At 43.2% G+C, this 20060-nt stretch overlaps 1 protein-coding gene across 1 annotated transcript; it reads left to right on the forward strand.

The window, feature by feature from the left end:
• Positions 1-1394: 1394 nt before the first annotated feature.
• LOC106585450 (early estrogen-induced gene 1 protein) lies at positions 1395-20015 on the forward strand. The gene is made up of 7 exons (XM_045707072.2): positions 1395-2322; positions 16391-16511; positions 16781-16810; positions 18757-18873; positions 19160-19206; positions 19364-19509; positions 19801-20015. Exons 2-7 carry the CDS (start codon positions 16449-16451, stop codon positions 20013-20015), a joined length of 618 nt encoding a protein of 205 aa, XP_045563028.2. The 5' UTR covers positions 1395-2322; positions 16391-16448.
• The last annotated feature ends 45 nt before the right edge of the window (positions 20016-20060 follow it).

Raw genomic sequence — 20060 nt, forward strand, 5'->3', positions numbered from 1 at the left:
TGCCGTACATACCTACACGTACGCTACGGTCACAAGACGCAGGCCTCCTAATTGTCCCTAGAATTTCTAAGCAAACGGCTGGAGGTAGGGCTTTCTCCTATAGAGCTCCATTTTTATGGAATGGTCTGCCTACCAATGTGAAAGACGCAGACTCAGTCTCAACCTTTAAGTCTTTACTGAAGACTTATCTCTTCAGTAGGTCCTATGATTAAGTATAGTCTGGCCCAGGAGTGTGAAGGTGAACGGAAAGGCTGGAGCAACGAACCGCCCTTGCTGTCTCTGCCTTGCCGGTTCCCCTCTTTCCACTGGGATTCTCTGCCTCTAACCCTTTTACAGGGGCTGAGTCACTGGCCTACTGGTGTTCTTCCATGCCGTCCATGGGAGGGGTGCGTCACTTGAGTGGGTTGAGTCACTGACGTGGTCTTCCTGTCTGGGTTGGCGCCCCCCCCTTGGGTTGTGCCATGGCGGAGATCGTTGTGGGCTATACTCGGCCTTGTCTTAGGACGGTAAGTTGGTGGTTGGAGACATCCTTCTAGTGGTGTGGGGGCTGTGCTTTGGCAAAGTGGGTGGGGTTATATCCTGCCTGTTTGGCCCTGTCCGGGGGTATCATCGGATGGGGCCACAGTGTCTTCTGATCCCTCCTGTCTCAGCCTCCAGTATTTATGCTGCAGTAGTTTATGTGTCGGGGGGCTAGGGTCAGTCTGTTACATCTGGAGTATTTCTCTTGTCTTATCCGGTGTCCTGTGTGTATTTAAATATGCTCTCTCTAATTCTCTCTTTCTCTCTTTCTCTCTTTCTGTCTTTCTCTCGGAGGACCTGAGCCCTAGGACCATGCCTCAGGACTACCTGGTATGATGACTCCTTGCTGTCCCCAGTCCACCTGGCCGTGCTGCTGCTCCAGTTTCAACTGTTCTGCCTGCGGCTATGGAACCCTGACCTGTTCACCGGACGTGCTTGTTGCACCCTCGACAACTACTATGATTATTATTATTTGATCATGCTGGTCATTTATGAACATTTTAACATTTTAACATCTTGACCATGTTCTGTTATAATATCCACCCTGCACAGCCAGAAGAGGACTGGCCACCCCTCATAGCCTGGTTCCTCTCTAGGTTTCTTCCTAGGTTTTTGGCCTTTCTAGGGAGTTTTTCCTAGGGAGTTTTTCCTAGCCACCGTGCTTCTTTCACATGCTTTGCTTGCTGTTTGGGGTTTTAGGCTGGGTTTCTGTACAGCACTTTGAGAATATCAGCTGATGTACGAAGGGCTATATAAAAATAAATTTGATTTGATTTGATTTTGATTTACTTGAGTAAAAGTAAAGATACCTTAATAGAAAAATCACTCAAGTAAAAGTCACCCAGTAAAATACTGCATGAGTAAAAGTCTAAAAGTATTTGGTTTTAAATACTTAAGTATCAAAAGTAAATCCTCAAATGTTCTTAAGTATCAAAAGTAAAAGTAATATTAAATTCCTTATATTAAGCAAACCAGACAGAACAATTTTCATTTTATTTATGGTTAGCCAGGGGCACGCTCCTAAACTCAATTTACAAACAATGCATTTGTGTTTAGTGAGTCCCTCAGATAAGAGGCAGTAGATGATCAGGGATGTTCTCTTGGTAAGTGTGGGAATTTGACAATTTCTGTCCTGCTAAGCATTCAAAATGTAAAGAGAACTTTTTGGTGTCAGGGAAAATGTACGGAGTAAAAAGTACATGATTTTCTTTAGGAATGTAGTGAAGTAAAAGTTGTCAAAAATATAAATAGCAAGTAAAGTACAGATACCCCAAAAAACTACATAAGTAGTACTTTCAAGTATTTTCACTCAAGTACTTTACACAACTGATTAGACGTAGGCTACTGAGCGGATGTTTATAGTTACCGTCCTGAGACGTACCTCTCCACCTCTTATGCATAGCCACAAGGGGTCGTATTCACCTCGTCGATGGGAGCACCAGCCTACACAATCAGTGAGCGAAAGCATCCAGGGGCGGACCTAATTGAGCAATTTTTGTATTGGTTCGTAGTATACTAGAACCATACCCAATTTACTGTGTGGGTTACCGGTGGCATGTCAATTGCATTTTTTCCTAGCTTTAGCTTGCGATATGTGGAAAAGAGAGAAAATGTCATGATAAAAGAATTAGAGGCTGTTTGAACAGAAAAGTGCCTGAAAAATGTGGTTCTTGTTCTACATGGTATTGTACTCCAAGATTTCAAGACTGGTCAGTAGTCAGTCAAGAGCATTTGAGTCAGCATCGCATCAAGCACACAGAAGAAAAAGTTGTGAGGTGCCAATACACACTGGTCAGTCTCAAGGTATGTAACCAATGTTTTGTAATGGTAAGTCATATCAGATTGTTTCAGTGGGTTATAGTCACCACATCTGTTTCGAATTTAATAGGCTGAATAAATAGTGTAGGCTGTTTTAATCTCTAAACGTTGCCATCATCAGCTATATCGTTTTGTCATTGTTTACACGTCCATTACAATACCCTTCAATGGCTTTTTTTGCGAAAAAGAAGAAATTCAAGTTTCAGACACATTTGACATTGGAGGAGCTGACTGCTGTGCCTTTCGTGAATGGGGTATTGTTCTGCAAGCTGACATTGTTGGACGGTGGAGACTTTGTTGCAACTTCATCAAGGTAGAATGTTGCTTTGTGTTTGCTGTGCGAATGCCGCATGGCCAATATAGCAATCTATTACCAAACTGCAGTCATAATGTTAACTTTAAATGCCTCATACCACTCTTACCCCAGCATAACGTTGTTTTTACTGCATTGTTAGTAAACAATGTCTGTGTACAAATAATTTCAAAGTATGTCTAACATTTTTGGATTTATGTCAGTCATTGCTAGGGTTGCAAAATTCCAGGAACTTAAAATAAATTCCCTGTTTTACCCGAAATCCTGGTTGGAGGATAAGCAGAATGTCTGGAAACCTCCAACCAGGATTTCTGGAAAACCAGGACATTTTATTGAAAGTTCCTGGAATTGTGCAACCCTAGCATTACATCCTATTAAGAATTACAAAGGGAAACCCAGACGCGAGCTGCCCAGTGACGCGAGTTTACCAGATGAGCTAAATTCCTTTTATGCTCGCTTCGAGGCAAGCAACACTGAAACATGCATGAGAGCACCAGCTGTTCTGGATGACTGATAATGCTCTCAGTAGCCGATGTGAACTTAACCTTTAAACAGGTCAACAGGTCAACATTCACAAAGCTGCTGGGCCAGACGGATTACCAGGACGTATACTCAAAGCATGCATGGACCAATTGTCAAGTGTCGTCCCTGACCGAGTCTGTAATACCTACATGTTTCAAGCAGACCGACATAGTCCCTGTGCCCAAGGAAGCGAAGGTAACCTGCCTAAATGATTACCGCCCCGTGGCACTCACGTTGGTAGCCATGAAGTGCTTTGAAAGGCTGGTCATGGCTCACATCAACAGCATTCTCCCGGACACCCTAGCCCCACTCCAATTCACATACAGCCCCAACAGATCCACAGATTATGCAATCTCTATTGCACACCACACTGCCCTTTGTCACCTGGACAAAAGGAACACCTATGTGAGAATGCTGTTCATTGACTACAGCTCAGCATTCCCTCAAAGCTCATCACTAAGCTAAGGACGCTGGGACTAAACACCTCCCTCTGCAACTGGATCCTGGACTTCCTGACGGGCCACCCCCAGGTGGTAAGAGTAGGCAACAACACATCTGCCACACTGATCCTTAACACTGGGACCCCTCAGGGGTGTGTACTGTCATGACGTTGGCCTGTGGGTAAGGTTTATGACCCCCCCCCCCATAAATACCTTTCTCCCTTCCGCTCTCTGACCCTACTGAAGGACTTGAATAGCCTGTGTTAAATATAGAGAGTCTGGGAACATCAAACAAATGGGGAAAAGGAACCATATTTTGGTAATAAAACCAGTTGGAAATGTGCTTGGGAACGTAATGAGTATGTATGTCAGTTCGGTTGTCATCTGAGACATTATGACTGATGACAGGACGACATAAATGGTACCTGAGAAAGTATACACCCTCTAGTTATCAGAGTAACATGGAATTGTTATGCAATTGAAATGTTTGATATTGAAATTGTTTGTTAGGAGATTAAATGTAATTTTAGCTTCCAAATGAGAGAATTGGGTTTTCATAAGGAAAGTGCCCTGCTTGATCAGTGGCCCACCCCTGTGAAGAGACAGGGGTTATAAACGATGAAACACATCCTTCCCCCTCTCCACTATATAAGCCTTTGACGAAAAGATAACCACGTTGTTCCAGTACGTGAGGTCTGCAGCCTCTACGTTAGAAGAACACATGTCAAGTACAGAACTAAGCCAACCTCGGCGTGAGCTTTGGTGGCGAATGGTATGAACTTTGAGCTTACTTCCTAGCTGTTGAGTTACTAGCGGCCGCTGTAGACGTGGGCTAGGAAAGGACGGACGACGGATCCAGTCTAACAGACGGACGAAGATACCACCACGTATCCAATGTACCACCAGAGACATTCTTCCGAGGACAGGAAGATCTGTTGGCCAACACGGCCAGCATCTACGACCAACCTACCGAAGCGCAGCTCAGAGTAAATATTTATTGCATTTTCCTTTTCCAAATGGGCGGTAATTTAGTAATGCATAAGATAATGTATTTACGATAGCATAGCTGCTGTTTCTTTGTTCCTAAGTCTTCCCGCTCTTTCATTCAAGCCCAACCCCCTTTCCTTTGTGTAACCAGCCATGATACATGTTCCGTCCACCGGGACGTTTTCTGTATGACATCATTTGTATTCTGTGTATTTGTAATTCTGTGTGCTTAGTTTATTTAATAAATAAATTATTAAACCCCATTTTGTATTGCTGATTCAACTTGTTAGCCAGGGTTTGTGAAGATAGCCAAGAATTTACAACTTTCATTATGAGACTGAAAATAAGATAAGGGTTAATATTGACTGCTACCGATGTAAAATATTACTAAGTATTTTAAGAGTTTATTCGGAAGATAACGGCTCTATAAACGTTCTTCCGTGGTGCCCCGACTTTCTAGTTAATTACATTTACATGATTAGCTTAATCAGGTAATATTAATTACAGAGAAAGGATTTTATAGGTTAGCATGTCATATCACTTAATCCGGCATAGCCAAAGACACGACAGTACCTAGTCCCCTCCTGTATTCCTTGTTCACCCATGACTGCGTGGCCAACACCATCATTAAGTTTGCTGACAACACAAGTGGTAGGCCTGATCACTGACAACGATGATACGGCCTATAGGGAGGTCGTCAGAACTGGCAGTGTGGTGCCAGGACAGCAACCTCTCCCTTAATGTGAGCAAGACAAAGGAGCTGATCGTGAACTACAGGAAAAGGCGGGCCGAACAGGCCCCCATTAACATCGACGGGGCTGTAGTGGAGCAGGTCAAAGTATAGCCACTTAATTCTTGTTGCGGTCGTTCAGTGATGCAAACCACACTTTATGTAGCCCAAGATGTACTCTTAAGGAGTCTACCGTTACTACTTAAGGTCCAAGTACCTTGTATGTTATTTTTAGAGGTAGACTAGCTCTCGCAGCCAAGACAGCCAAATACTCCATCTAAACGTGAATCGATTCTCAATTGCGATACGGTTATAGAAACATAAAGCACTTTAATATCATATAAAAAATAATTTCATAAATGCAAAATATACACTTACTGTACACTTAACCGACTTGATCACAGTTGCAGCCGACAGTGTTTTTTGTTTCTGATGGCCTTCTTCCATTACACACAGGTGTTCGAAGCATGCTAGCTAGCTTATTAGCACAGGTGGTCCCTGTCTTCCCTAAACCCATGCTGTAACATGGAGATTTGGCCAGGTGGGGACAATAACCCTAAAAAAGTTGTATCAATTTGAACATGGGCTTACAAAACTGTAACGCAAGCTTCTCGTGTTAATGTTCAAACAAAACCGTACCGCAAGCTTCACGTGTTAATGTTCAAACAAAACTCCCTTGTACAGAAGACACCTTCGTCAAATTACTTAGTGCATTCGGAAAGTATTCAGACCTTGACATTTTCCACATTTTGTTACATTAGTCTTATTCTGAAATGGATTAGATATTTTTTTTCTCCCTCATCTAGACATTTCAAATTTACATAAGTATTCAGACCCTTTACTCAGCACTTTGTTGAAGCACCTTTGGCAGCAATTGCAGATTTGCGTCTTCCTGGGTATGACGCTACAAGCTTGGCACACCTGTATTTGGGGAGTTCCTCCCATTCTTGTCTGCAGATCCTCTCAAACTCTGTCAGATGGGGAGCGTCACTGCACAGCTATTTTCAGGTCTCTCCAGAGATGATAGAGTTCAAGTCCAGGCTCTGGCTGGGCCACTCAAGGACATTCAGAAAGAGTTCAATCTTGGTTTCATCACACCAGAGAATCTTGTTTCTCATGGTCTGAGTCCTTTAGGTAGCTTTTGGCAAACTCCAGGCAGGCTGTCATGTGCTTTTTTTACTGAGGAATGGCTTCCATCTGGCCACTCTAACATAAAGGCCTGATTTGGTGGAGTGCTGCAGAGATGATTCTCCCATATCCACCTAGGAACTCTGGAGCTCTGTCAGTGACCATCAGGTTCTTGGTCACATCCTTGAACAAGGCCCTTATCCCCCGATTGCACAGTTTGGCCGGGCGGCCAGCTCTAGGAAGAGTCTTGGTGGTTGCAACCTTCCATTTAAGAATGATGGAGGCCACTGTGTTCTTAGGGACCTTCAAAGCTGTTGAAATGTTTTGGGTCCCTTCCCCAGATCTGTGCCTCAACACAATTCTGTCTCAGAGCTCTCAGACAATTCCTTCGACCTCATGGCTTGGTTTTTGCTCTGACGTGCGCTGTCAACTGTGGGACCTTTATATAGACAGGTGTGTGCCTTTACAAATCATGTCCAATCAATTTAATTTACCACCGGTGGACTCCAATCAAGTTGTAGAAACATCACAAGGATGATCAATGGAAACAGGATGCACCTGAGCTCCATTTTTGAGTCTCATAGCAAAGGGTCTGAATACTTATGTAAATAAGGTATTTCATTTTTTTTATACATTTGCAAAAATGTCTAAATTTGATCAATTTTAGAATAAGGCTATAATGTAACAGAATGTGAAATGTGTAATGAACTGAGAGTCATGATTAAGGGCTAACATTTTTATGATGCTTTATATACAATTACATTGTTTGTATATCACGTCAAATAATAAACATCTACATTAAGTCTGGATTTCTTTATTAAAGATATAGTTGAGTGTTAACTGTCTATGGGTCCCAATTTACACGTGAAAAAAGTGAGCAAACTGCCCTTAATTGTAACATATCTGACAGACACCAATGAGAGTGGGAAGTTTTGAATACTGCAAGTCAGACTGGTTGAACAATTACCATTTTCTCAAAAGTATTGTTTGTTAATATTTGCATAGAGTGAGCACTGTGTATTTATTCTCTGGCGTGTTGTATTTCATACATGGGGTGCATGGAAATTTTGCAATGCACAAATAAGGACACACTGAAGATAAACAACTTGTGCAATATATATATGATACTGCTTTTAAACTTGGGTTTCAGAAATAATGAGTTACATTTCATGATTAATGTTTACGTTTTAGTGCAAGCAGTTCACAATGCAGAAATAGATATTGTTGAAACTGGGTGGTTTGCACCCCTTTCTACCCGATGTTACATATATGAAACATTGCATAACTATTGCAAGGAGTGTTGATTTGTTTTCTTCAGAAATGCTATTAGGGGTTTCCTTTGGCAGTCCTAACCACTGCTTAATGTTCACGCAAGTAAAACTGGGACAGGTTTCTAAGGGTCAAACTTCCTCCTCTGGTTTAGAACCTAGGTCATTGTTTACTTTAGTAATATAAATGGGAACACAAAATGATTCCGGTATTTGATCTGGGAGTGTTTGTTTTAGAGTAGGCTGGGGAGGAAAGGGATGCTCCTCTGGGGATTTCAGTGTTTGGTAGAGGGGTGTGTGACTTCACACACTGACCTAAAGATGAAAGGTAGCTGCACAAAAACAAGATTTAGGGGGACCTGTGTTATGTCTCTTGGATCTGAGGTCATCAGCATATTTGTCCTAGATGTCCAGAGAACACCCCCCCCCACTTTATTTTAATTTATAGGATTCATATAATATTCCAAAAATATAGTACTTAACATCTGATTTGGACCAAACTTCTAACAATGAATGAGACATGAGGAATCCAAAGAAATTGTCAAAAGCCACCCACATTTTTTTAAGATTTCCCCCACCATTCTTTTGGACTTTCCGATAGGCGCTCTGTAGAAAACCATATGATGCAGTAAGCCCTAATTGAACTTCTGAACTGTGTAGGGCCTTTGAAAGAGCACAAAAACAAACTAAATCATCATGATAACCCTTACTATGATTACTGTTCACCGGATGTTTTTCTCCTATGCCTGTTGTCATTGATAAACAGAGTTAAAAAGAATGTTGCCCTCCACTCCACTTCCCCTGCAATGATACAAGACCCGGGTGTGCTATGCACCCCTTTTAAGCCTCTTTTTGAGGATTATATAACAGATTGGATGGAGACAATTTATCTGCTTGAGTTATCTGGCAATTCTGTCTCTGGTTTATCTCTGTAACCCGAGTGCAGGAAACAAGGTCTACTCAGAAACACAGAGACTGATGGACCATTGGTGGTCCCAATGTCTTTGATAGAGATTGTGTGTTATCATAGGGCCTGGGGAGTACAGAACTCCCTTTGTTCTGTTGTTGCCTGAAATATACTGAACAAAAATATAAACGCAACATGCAATAATTTCAAATATTTTACTGAGTTACAGTTCGTATAAGGAGATCAGTCAATTGAAATAAATGAATTAGGCCCTAATCTATGGATTTCACATGACTGGCCAGGGGTGCAGCCATGGGTAGTCAGGCCCAGCCAATCAGAATACATTTTTCCCCACAAAAGGGTTTTATTAAAGACAGAAATACTTCTCAGCACCCCCTCTCAGGCGATCCCGCAGGTGGAGAAGCCGGATGTGGAGATCCTGGGCTGGTGTGGTTACACGTTGTCTGTGGTTGGGAGGCCTGTTGGACGCACTGCCAAATTCTCTAAAACGATGGTAGAGAAATGAGCAATTGCACGCTCCCTCAACTTGAGACATCTAGCGTTGTGTTCTGTGACAAAACTTCACATTTTAGTGGCCTTTTATTGTCCCCAGCACAAGCTGCACCTGTTTAATGATCATGCTGTTTAAACAGGCTAGGGTCTATTTTTCTCCACTTCCTGTCTGACTGATGTGTCCAAAGTAAACTGCTTGTTACTCAAGGATAACAAGCAGTTTAAGCCAGGATATGCATATATTTGGTACCATTGGATAGAAAACACTTTGAAGTTTGTCGAAATGTTAAAATAACATAACACAATTGATATGGTAGGAGAAAATCCAAAGAAAAACCAACCAGAATTTTCTTTTTGAGAGCCCATGCTCTTTCAATGGAAAGCTATGGGTCCTATGCAATTCCAGCTCCCAGATTGCAATTCCTATGGCTTCCACTAGATGTCAACAGTCTTTGTTCAAGATTTCAGGCTTGTTTCTTCCCAAACGAGGAAGAATTTAGTTTTGGTACTGGGAGTCAGAGTTGGAAATCAGTCTGTGCATGCACTTGCTAATTTTACTTTTCTATTGAACATACTTCTTTCTGTATGAAATATTATAGTTTAATTACATTTTAGGGTACCTGAGGATTAAATAAAACTGTATTTTGACTTGTTTTAGCAGTAGCTTTTTGGATTCCTTTCTCTGCATATTGAACGAGTGGATTACTCAAATCGATGGCGCCAACTAAACAGACTTTTTGGGATATAAAGAAGGATTTTATCTAACAAAACGACCATGCATGTTGTAGCTGGGACCCTTGGGATTGCAAATCAGAGGAAGATTTTCAAAAAGTAAGTGAATATTTAATCGCTATTTGTGATTTTATGAAGCCTGTGCTGGTTGAAAAATATTTTTATATGGGGTGCCGTCCTCAATCAATCGCATGGCATGCTTTCTCTTTAAAGCCTATTGTAAATCGGACAATGCAGTTAAATTAACAATAATTTAAGCTTTTAACCGATATAAGACACCTAGATGTTTAATATCCATAATTCTTATGATTATTTATTTGAATTGCGCGCCCTCCAATTTCACCGGAAGTTGTCGACAGGTGTCCCGCTGGCAGGACGCCTATCCCAGAGAGGATTTATTAATCAACTTCTTGATATGCCACACGTGTCAGGTGGATGAGCTATATTGGCAAAGGAGAAATGCTCACAAACAGGGATGTAAAGAAAATTGTGCCCAAAATTGGAGAGAAATATGCTTTTTGTCCATATGGTTTTACATAAGTAAAACCAAGCTATGAGGTCGAAGGAATTGTCCGTAGAGCTCTGAGACAGGATTGTGTTGAGGCACCGATCTGGGGAAGGATACCAAACAATTTATGCAGCATTGAAATTCCCCAAGAACAGTGGCCTCCATCATTTTTAAATGGAAGAAGTTTAGAACCACCAAGACTCTTCCTAGACCTGGCTGCACGGCCAAACTGAGCAATCAGGGGAGAAGGGCCTTGGTCAGGGAGGTGACCAAGAACCCAATGGTCTTTCTGACAGCGCTCCAGAGTTTCTCTGTGGAGATGGGAGAACCTTCCGGAAGGACAACCATCTCTGCAGCACTCCACCAATCAGCCCTCTATGGTAGAGTGGCCAGGCGGAAGCCACTCCTTAGTAAAAGGCACATGACAGCCCGCTTGGAGTTTGCCAAAAGGCACCTAAAGGACTCTCAGACTATGAGAAACAAGATTCTCTGGTCTGACGAAACCTTGAACTTTTTTGCCTGTATGTCAAGCGTCACATCTGGAGTAAATCTCTACTTTAAAGCATGGTGGTGGCAGCATCATGCTGTGGGGATTTCTTTCAGCAGCAAGGACTGGGAGACTAGTCAGGATTGAGGGAAAGGTGAACGAAGCAAAGTACAGAGAGATCCTTGATGAAAATCTGCTCCAGAGCACTAAGCACCCAGCCAAGACAACTCAGGAGTGGCTTTGGGACAAGTCTCTGAATGTTGTTGAGTTGCCCAGCCAGAGCCTGGACTTGAATCCGATTGAACATCTCTGGAGAGATCTGAAAATAGCTGTGCAGCGACGCTCCCCATCCAACCTGACGGATCTTGAGAGGATATGCAGAGAAGAATAGGAGAAACTTCCAAAATACAGGTGTGCCAAGCTTGTAGCGTCATACCGAAGAAGACTCAAAGCTGCAATTGCTGCCAAAGGTGCTTCAACAAACTTCTGAGTAAAGGGTCTGAATACTTGTATGTAAATGTAATATTTCAGTTTTCTATTTTTGACCATCCTCTCTCTCCTCAGTGCTCTAACTCATTCACTCCTGTTTTGATTCAACGTTGTAGTTGGATTTGAGGCGTGTGTGGTTGCCATGGCAGTTTAATAAAGCCACCTGCTCTATGGAATGTGGCTGAGAACGTTTTCAGAGACTTATTGAGGGGGGTGGGCAGTGATTAGCGTGGTGCTCTTGGTAAGAACTTGAGAAGTATGTGTGTGGCAAAGAACCAAGGAATGCAAAACAAAGAGACAACTATATAAAGAACCAATGTGAGGAAAAATATCTAAAATGGCAGTGAACTAGAATACTTGTATAAAATGTGTTTCGTTGCAATTATAGACTGTACATGATTAATCATTAAGAGTGGAAATGGGGATGTCTAATGCATTTTAAACAACATTTAAGTATGACCAAAGGTTTAAAGACATGCAATTTGTTGGAGTCTGTATAGGCCTACTATGACTAAAGGTTTAGAGCCAATCAAATTGTTGGAATCTGTTTTTGTAATACAAAGCAGCAGTTTTTCATGTAAACAACAGGATTTTATTTGGCCAAATTGGCCTAACACACCATAGCTGGTTTTGGAACCGAAACCATACTAGAGAAGGGAAAAACGTTATCAACTTAAACAGTCCTCTATATTCACTATGTGGAAGGTTGGATCACATCTTTTGCATTTTAGCCATGTGTTGATGCAGAGAGCGTACAGCCCTATACTAGTCCAGCATTGTATCACTCTATCAGTCTTGTGACTTCAGATAGTATGCCCAAAGATGGTGGATAAATGAAGATGTCCCAGTCGTTTACCATTGGACAAAAATGGTCACTTAAGGGGTGGTGCTCCCATAGGCACCAATGTGATAGCAGCTGGGTCTGCTTAGTTCATTGGCTGAATATGAACCAGAAAAAAGGAGCGAGTAAGATGTCTCGCTTCCTCTTCCGTCTCTGGTATGCCTAAAGAGTGACATTGATATTCAGGGTCTGCATAGTAAAAGCTGTGTGTGCATTTGGGAACATGCTGTCCCTGATGTAGAGGTACTGCAGGCATCACGTGGCTCCCCTGGAACATTTCTTTGAGCAGATGATCCTATGATGCCACTCCCTTGCATGGCATGGAGTAGGAACACATGCCCTGGCCCTGTGCCCTGCAAGGAGCCGGACCACTACGCACCACTACTGAAGCCCCTCTGCAGCTCTATAGTCAATACAAGAAATGTGTCAGCTGGTTAGGGACCATGTGCTAACTGACTGCTATTCACAGGGCAAATTCTGCCTCTTTGCACCCGACCTCTATGGCAGTGAGTTTCTTTTCTGCTGCTTGCCGAAGTACTCCCCTGTGCTTATTTCAAAAACAGTGTGCTTATGGCTAGTCCCAGGTATGCCTCTGTTGGTACAACTGCTCAGGAAGCCTGCTGCATTTGCTGCCTTCTGGGTAAATCCATTTGAATTCAATCACTATTTGAAAGGATCCCTTTTGATTTAAACCAAAAAAGTCAGTTACTTTTTGGACCTGAATGCCAAACATTCAGGAGATAAAGTTAAATAATTTTGCATACCCCACCATACCATGATACATCCATGTCTGCATTACGAGAAAAGATAAACAGTTGAGTTGAATATAATTTTAAAAGCGTACAAACCACGTTTAACAAAATATATTTAAAATTTGAACGTGAATTGTCTAAATGCGTAAACTCTGATTTGTTTTCATATTCACATATGTTGTAGCTTAGACCCTTTTTCACATCAGAGGTTTTTGTGTTGTGCCCGCCATTGGTTGAGACACCACATGCTCTTGAATACAGGGTGGGTGTCATTTCCATAATATAAATACAATTCATAGAATGGACCTATCCCTTCAGACCACTGCAGTTTAGCTGGTACACCATTGACATTTTAAATTGAATTGACATTTTAAATTCTAATTACTACCACAAAGATGACTGCCAGTCCACTGTCGAATGTCAACTTAAATGGTCATTTCTATTCTATTGTCTATATTTCTTATGATTTCAATAGGTTTCCTATGTAGGATTGACAAGATAATGTACAACAGATGTTCCCGTTCAAGACAACGTTCTCTGTTCTGTGGACGTCAAACTATCTTTATGGTGCCATTTGAAAAAATGTGTCAGCCCAAACTTGACACCCACCCATATTCACACAACACAGAAACCTTAGGTGTAAAATAGGGTCTAAGCTCCAACATATGCGAATATGTAAAACATCTGAATTTATGCGCTTTTAGATCATTGACATTAAAGGTAAAAAAAAAAACGTTTTATAAAATAGTTTAACAACCCTGTTTGTAAGGTTTTAAATGATATCAAACTCAACAGTTTATGTTTTCCAGTGATGAAGACATGGATGTCTCATGGTATGGTTGAATATGCTAAGTTTTTAAACTTTGAGCACCTTATCTCTTGAATGTTTTGGCAATCAGGTCCAGAAAGTAACTTTTTGTGCACTTGTACAATGGTTCATTAAATATACTGCTCCAAAAAATAAAGGGAACACTTAAACAACACAATGTAACTCCAAGTCAATCACACTTCTGTGAAATCAAACTGTCCACTTAGGAAGCAACACTGATTGACAATAAATTTCACATGCTGTTGTGCAAATGGAATAGACAACAGGTGGACATTTTAGGCAATTAGCAAGACACCCCCAATAAAGGAGTGCTTGTTCAGGTGGTGACCACAGACCACTTCTCAGTTCCTTTGCTTCCTGGCTGATGTTTTGGTCACTTTTGAATGCTGGCGGTGCTTTCACTCTAGTGGTAGCATGAGACGGAGTCTACAACCCACACAAGTGGCTCAGGTAGTGCAGCTCATCCAGGATGGCACATCAATGCGAGCTGTGGCAAGAAGGTTTGCTGTGTCTGTCAGCGTAGTGTCCAAAGCATGGAGGCGCTACCAGGAGACAGGCCAGTACATCAGGAGACGTGGAGGAGGCCGTAGAAGGGCAACAACCCAGCAGCAGGACCGCTACCTCCGCCTTTGTGCAAGGAGGAGCAGGAGGAGCACTGCCAGAGCCCTGCAAAATGACCTCCAGCAGGCCACAAATGTGCATGTGTCTGATCAAACGGTCAGAAACAGACTCCATGAGGGTGGTATGAGGGCCCGACATCCACAGGTGGGGGTTGTGCTTACAGCCCAACACCGTGCAGGACGTTTGGCATTTGCCAGAGAACACCAAGATTGGCAAATTCGCCACTGGCGCCCTGTGCTCTTCACAGATGAAAGCAGGTTCACACTGAGCACGTGACAGACGTGACAGAGTCTGGAGACACCGTGGAGAACGTTCTGCTGCCTGCAACATCCTCCAGCATGACCGGTTTGGCGGTGGGTCAGTCATGGTGTGGGGTGGCATTTCTTTGGGGGGCCGCACAGCCCTCCATGTGCTCGCCAGAGGTAGCCTGACTGCCATTAGGTACCGAGATGAGATCCTCAGACCCCTTGTGAGACCATATGCTGGTGCGGTTGGCCCTAGGTTCCTCCTAATGCAAGACAATGCTAGACCTCATGTGGCTGGAGTGTGTCAGCAGTTCCTGCAAGAGGAAGGCATTGATGCTATGGACTGGCCCGCCCATTCCCCAGACATGAATCCAATTGAGCACATCTGGGACATCATGTCTCGCTCCATCCACCAATGCCACGTTGCACCACAGACTGTCCAGGAGTTGGCAGATGCTTTAGTCCAGGTCTGGGAGGAGATCCCTCAGGAGACCATCCGCCACCTCATCAGGAGCATGCCCAGGCGTTGTAGGGAGGTCATACAGGCACATGGAGGCCATACACACTACTGAGCCTCATTTTGACTTGTTTTAAGGACATTACATCAAAGTTGGATCAGCCTGTAGTGTGGTTTTCCACTTTAATTTTGAGTGTGACTCCAAATCCAGACCTCCATGGGTTGATAAATTGGATTTCCATTGATTATTTTTGTGGGATTTTGTTGTCAGCACATTCAACTATGTAAAGAAAAAAGTATTTAAAAAGATTATTTCATTCATTCAGATCTAGGATGTGTTGTTTAAGTGTTCCCTTTATTTTTTTGAGCAGTGTATGTAAGGAAGGTTTCGTTCAAATCAAAAGGGGTGCTGTCAAAAAGTGATTGAATTCAAATGGATATACCCTTCTCACTTAAAGGGTGTTTGGGTTTTAACTGAAGGATGGTTGTTTCACTGTGTATGCTTTGTGGTGATGTCAGCTGCAGTCTGGTAATACCTGATCGTTTGAGCACTCCCACAAGGCAATATGTACAGACTACAGTAAACAGGCTGATCTGTCCACCTCACTACTTTTCTGCTCTGTGAATTGTTAGTTTTGGTGTATCCATGGCTGTTTGTTTACATTGGAGATGATGAGTCATGCATATCCAGCCCTGTAAATTTACATTAGCTCCTCATGCTCTGTAAGTTATTCATTATTTCTAGAGTCCACATTAAGCCCTGGATTCACTTGAGTTGCTTCTGTGCATTCTGAGTGGCTGGGTCCAGGTACGGGGCATGACTGTAATCATGACAACGGTTACATTCAGTTCAGTTGGGAAAGGGAGAGTATGAAGTGAGTTAAAATGGGAAGTAGACAGATTATCACCAGGACTGTTTTTACATCAACCCTCCTTCTCTGTATACTCAGCCATTTCCCTGAATGTATGGACGGACAGGGTGACGTCAGGCACTGGCCTATTTACAATGTGAACTCTGTTTTTACAGAAGCCCTCAGGCTATTGTTCACTGTTTCCTCAACAACAAGTTTGCTTTTACTAAAACTGGAGCAAAACGTTGAAGAGCGAGGGCAAAAGCACAAGTGATGTCTTACGTGCCGTCGAATTAGTGACTTCTTATTGTGAGACCACTCAAACAGTAATGACTGTCATTAACTCCCTTGACACTAATAACAGTTTATTGAGGTTGATGTAGCTGTACTGTAGTGCCATGCCCTCTCTGATTCCTGTCCTCTTGTCCCACAGAGAGGAGGTTCAGGAGAACTGTGTTTGCTGGAAGAAGAGGTTTACCTTTGTGTGTAAAATGAGCACCAACCCCATGACTGGAGTGCTGGATCCCGCCATCTGTCGGGTCTCTGTGCGGAAGGTCTGTCTGTCTGTCTCTGACTTTTGGGGGACCTGTCTAAGCAACACACAACTCTATGCTGTTATATCTTTGTCTGTGAACATCAGGGACTACCATTTCCTGCGTGTACCACTGGGTTATTTATCTTTCCATTCACTATTCACACCCCTGATAGTGTGAACTCTGTAGCCTCTGTAATCTGATCATAGATCAGTGTTAAACACACACTCCACTGTGTGCCAGACTGTCAATGCTCAGCAGTCATCTCCCTTTTCCTGTTTTCACTACAGGAACTCAAAGGAGGAAAAACGTTTTCAAAGGTAAGAGCCCACTCCTCCTGAGCATCCCACCCTATAGCCATAAACACATTACAATTTACTGTTGCCTGATGTCAACACACATCAACACTGCTGTTAAGACATTTTAAACATTCATATCAGTCACCCCACTTCTACAAACACAAGCTACAACTTTGGCACTATGTATAAGCTGAGTAAACTATACTGAACAAAAATATAAACGCAACATGCAACAATTTCAAAGATTTTACAGAGTTACAGTTCATATAAGGAAATCAGTCATTTGAAATAAATTCATTAGGCCCTAATCTATAGATTTCACATGACTGGGAATACAGATATGCATCTGTTGGTCACAGATATATATATATTTTAAATGTAGGGGCGTGGATCAGAAACCCAGTCAGTGTCTGTTGTGACCAGCATTTGACTCATGCAGAGCGACATCTCCTTCGCATAGAGTTGATCTGGCTGTTGATTGTGTCCTGCGGAATGTTGTGCCACTCCTCTTCATTGGCTGTGTCAATTTTCTGGATATTGGCGGAAACTGGAAAACACTGTCGTACACGTCGATCCAGAGCATCTCAAATGTGCTTAATGGGTGACATGTCTGGTGAGTATGTAGGCCATGGAAGAACTGGGACGTTTTCAGCTTCCAGGAATTGTGTACAGATCCTTGCGACATGGGGCCGAGCATTATGCTGAAACATGAGATGATGGCGGCGAATGAATGGCACGACACTGGGCCTCAGGGTCTCGTCACGGTATCTCTGCATTCAAATTGCCATCGATAAAATGCAATTGTGTTTGTTGTCCATAGCTTATGCTTGCCCATACCATAACCCCACCGTCACCATGGGGCACTCTGTTCACAACGTTGACATCAGCAAACTACTCGTCCACATGACGCGGTACAGTTAAAATCAGTATTCATCCGTGAAGAGCACACTTCTCCAGCATACCAGTGGCCATCGAAGGTGAATGTTTGCCCACTGAAGTTGGTTACGATGCCGACGTGCAGTCAGGTCAAGACCCTGGTGAGGAGGATGAGGAAACAGATGAGAGACGGTTTCTGAAAGTTTGTGCAGAAATACTTTGGTTGTGCAAACCCACAGTTTCATCAGCTGTCCGGGTGGCTGGTCTCAGACGATCCCGCAGGTGAAGAAGCCGGATGTGGAGGTCCTGGGCTGGCATGGTTACACATGGTCCGCGGGTCTGAAGCCGGTTGTACGTACTGCGTACTGGTTTCTTATGGTGGAGAAATGAACATTCAATTATCTGGCAACAGCTCTGGTGGACATTCCTGCAGTCAGTATGCCAATTGCACTCTTCCTCAACTTGAGACATCTGTGGTGTTGTGTTGTGACAAAACTGTACATTTTACTGGCCATTTATTGTCCCCAGCACAAGGTGCACCTACAGTATGTCATGATCATGCTGTTTAATCAGCTTCTTGATATGCCACACCTGTCAGGTGGATGGATTATCTTGGGCGAGGAGAAATGCTCACTAACAGGGATATAAACACATTTGTGCACAGAATTTAGGAGAAATAAACTCTTTGTGCGTATGGAACATTTCTGAGATCATTTATTACAGCTCATGAAACATGGGACCAACACTTTGCATGTTGCATTTATATTTTTGTTCATTGTAAATTAACTTAAAATAAAGCTGGGGAAAGTTTATAGATGATGCACTCTCTAAGGTTGCCAGGGACCCTTAAAAACACACATCTGTAAACAATAGCTTTGAGGAAATGTAACCTGGAGAAAAGGAAATTAGACTTCTCTTGGATAACTTGAGATTCAAACAAAAAAACAGGAGGACTAAGAATCTGGAGCCATCTCTCTACATCCAGTCCCTTAGGGCTAGAAAACCTAAATGTCAAATGTCATGGCTACCTCACAGTATATGCAGGTTTAAAACTACTGTAGTGAAAGTAACTGTTGTTCTTTCTCCCTCAGCTGGGTTTTACTGACCTCAACATGGCAGAGTTCGCTGGCTCGGGCTATGCAGTCCGCTGTTGTCTGCTGGAGGGATACGACACCAAGAATACTAGGCAGGACAACTCCATACTGAAGGTAAGGGACTGTGCTAGGGTGGGCAGGAGTCAGGACTATTGACCTTGGGACTTTGTCACGGTTGGGTTTTGTTTGGTTGTGCAGAACAACTGATAAAGTTTATACTTAGTGACTTTGTATTGTGGTAAAGGACACCACCCGTCCCACTGATCACCCAGGGCTGTTGATGCTCAGCACCTCAGCTGAACTTTGATATACTGTAGCTAGTGCAAACATTACTTGTTGTCCTACTTTTTATATGTTCTTATTGTAATAAAAGTAGATTTTGTCTGGATTTTCTCTGAAGGTGACTATTGGGATGGCCCTCCTATCTGGAGATCCGTGCTTTAAAACGTGAGTGACCTGACATGTTCAAATCTCTGATCTATCATTCATCGTCATGCATAGAAGATGTGACTCTGGCACCCCCCAAAGGGGAGTAAATTAGCCCATCAAGCAAGCCTAACATTGCACAGTATAATGTGGACTGACCAGTCATGTTTTTTTGCAGTGCCCACAGCACAGCCAAGTCCATCTCCATCTCAGGCCAGGACCATGTCCTCCAGCTGGACTGTAAGGGGGAGGGCACTGGAACCCCTAACTGGCCCACTTCTCGGGGCCGGTCCATGAAGCCCAGGCCCTCGATCATCAGCTCAGGTACGACAAGCCACATGGATCCGCTCAAACCTGGTAACAGTGGGTATGTTATGATAATCCATCACCACTAAACAGTTAACCTAGGTATGGGACACATGGTGAGAGACTCTAACTAATTGAGGTGTGGCTCTGTTTGGTGTCAGGTCTTCCAGAGGAGTCAGACCAGACCCAGGCAGCTAGCCCAGGGGATGTATTCCAGTCGGGGCACTCTTGCAACTCCAGCTATACCAGCCAGCTGAGTAGGATCTCAGGTGTGATCTCAGTCTGTAATGTAAATGTCTTGTCCCCCAGGCTACAGCACAGAGCACTCCTGCTCCTCTAGTATGTCTGACCTCACACACAGGAGGAACACCTCCACAGGAAGCGGCACATCTGGGGGCCTCAGTGTGACAGTAGACACTCCAACAGAGGGAGAGAGGCCAGAGAGACCCCCTCGACCCCCCCGGCCCGTCTTGCCATCCAACAAACCCCCCAGGCAAGACCTTCCACTCACCAGATGTGTTTAGCCCAGTGTGTCTGTTTTGACAATCTATGAAAACAAACGAGTGGAA

This window comes from Salmo salar, chromosome 24, assembly GCF_965601325.2.
Source record: "Salmo salar chromosome 24, fSalSal1, whole genome shotgun sequence".
Taxonomy (NCBI): Eukaryota; Metazoa; Chordata; class Actinopteri; order Salmoniformes; family Salmonidae; genus Salmo; species Salmo salar.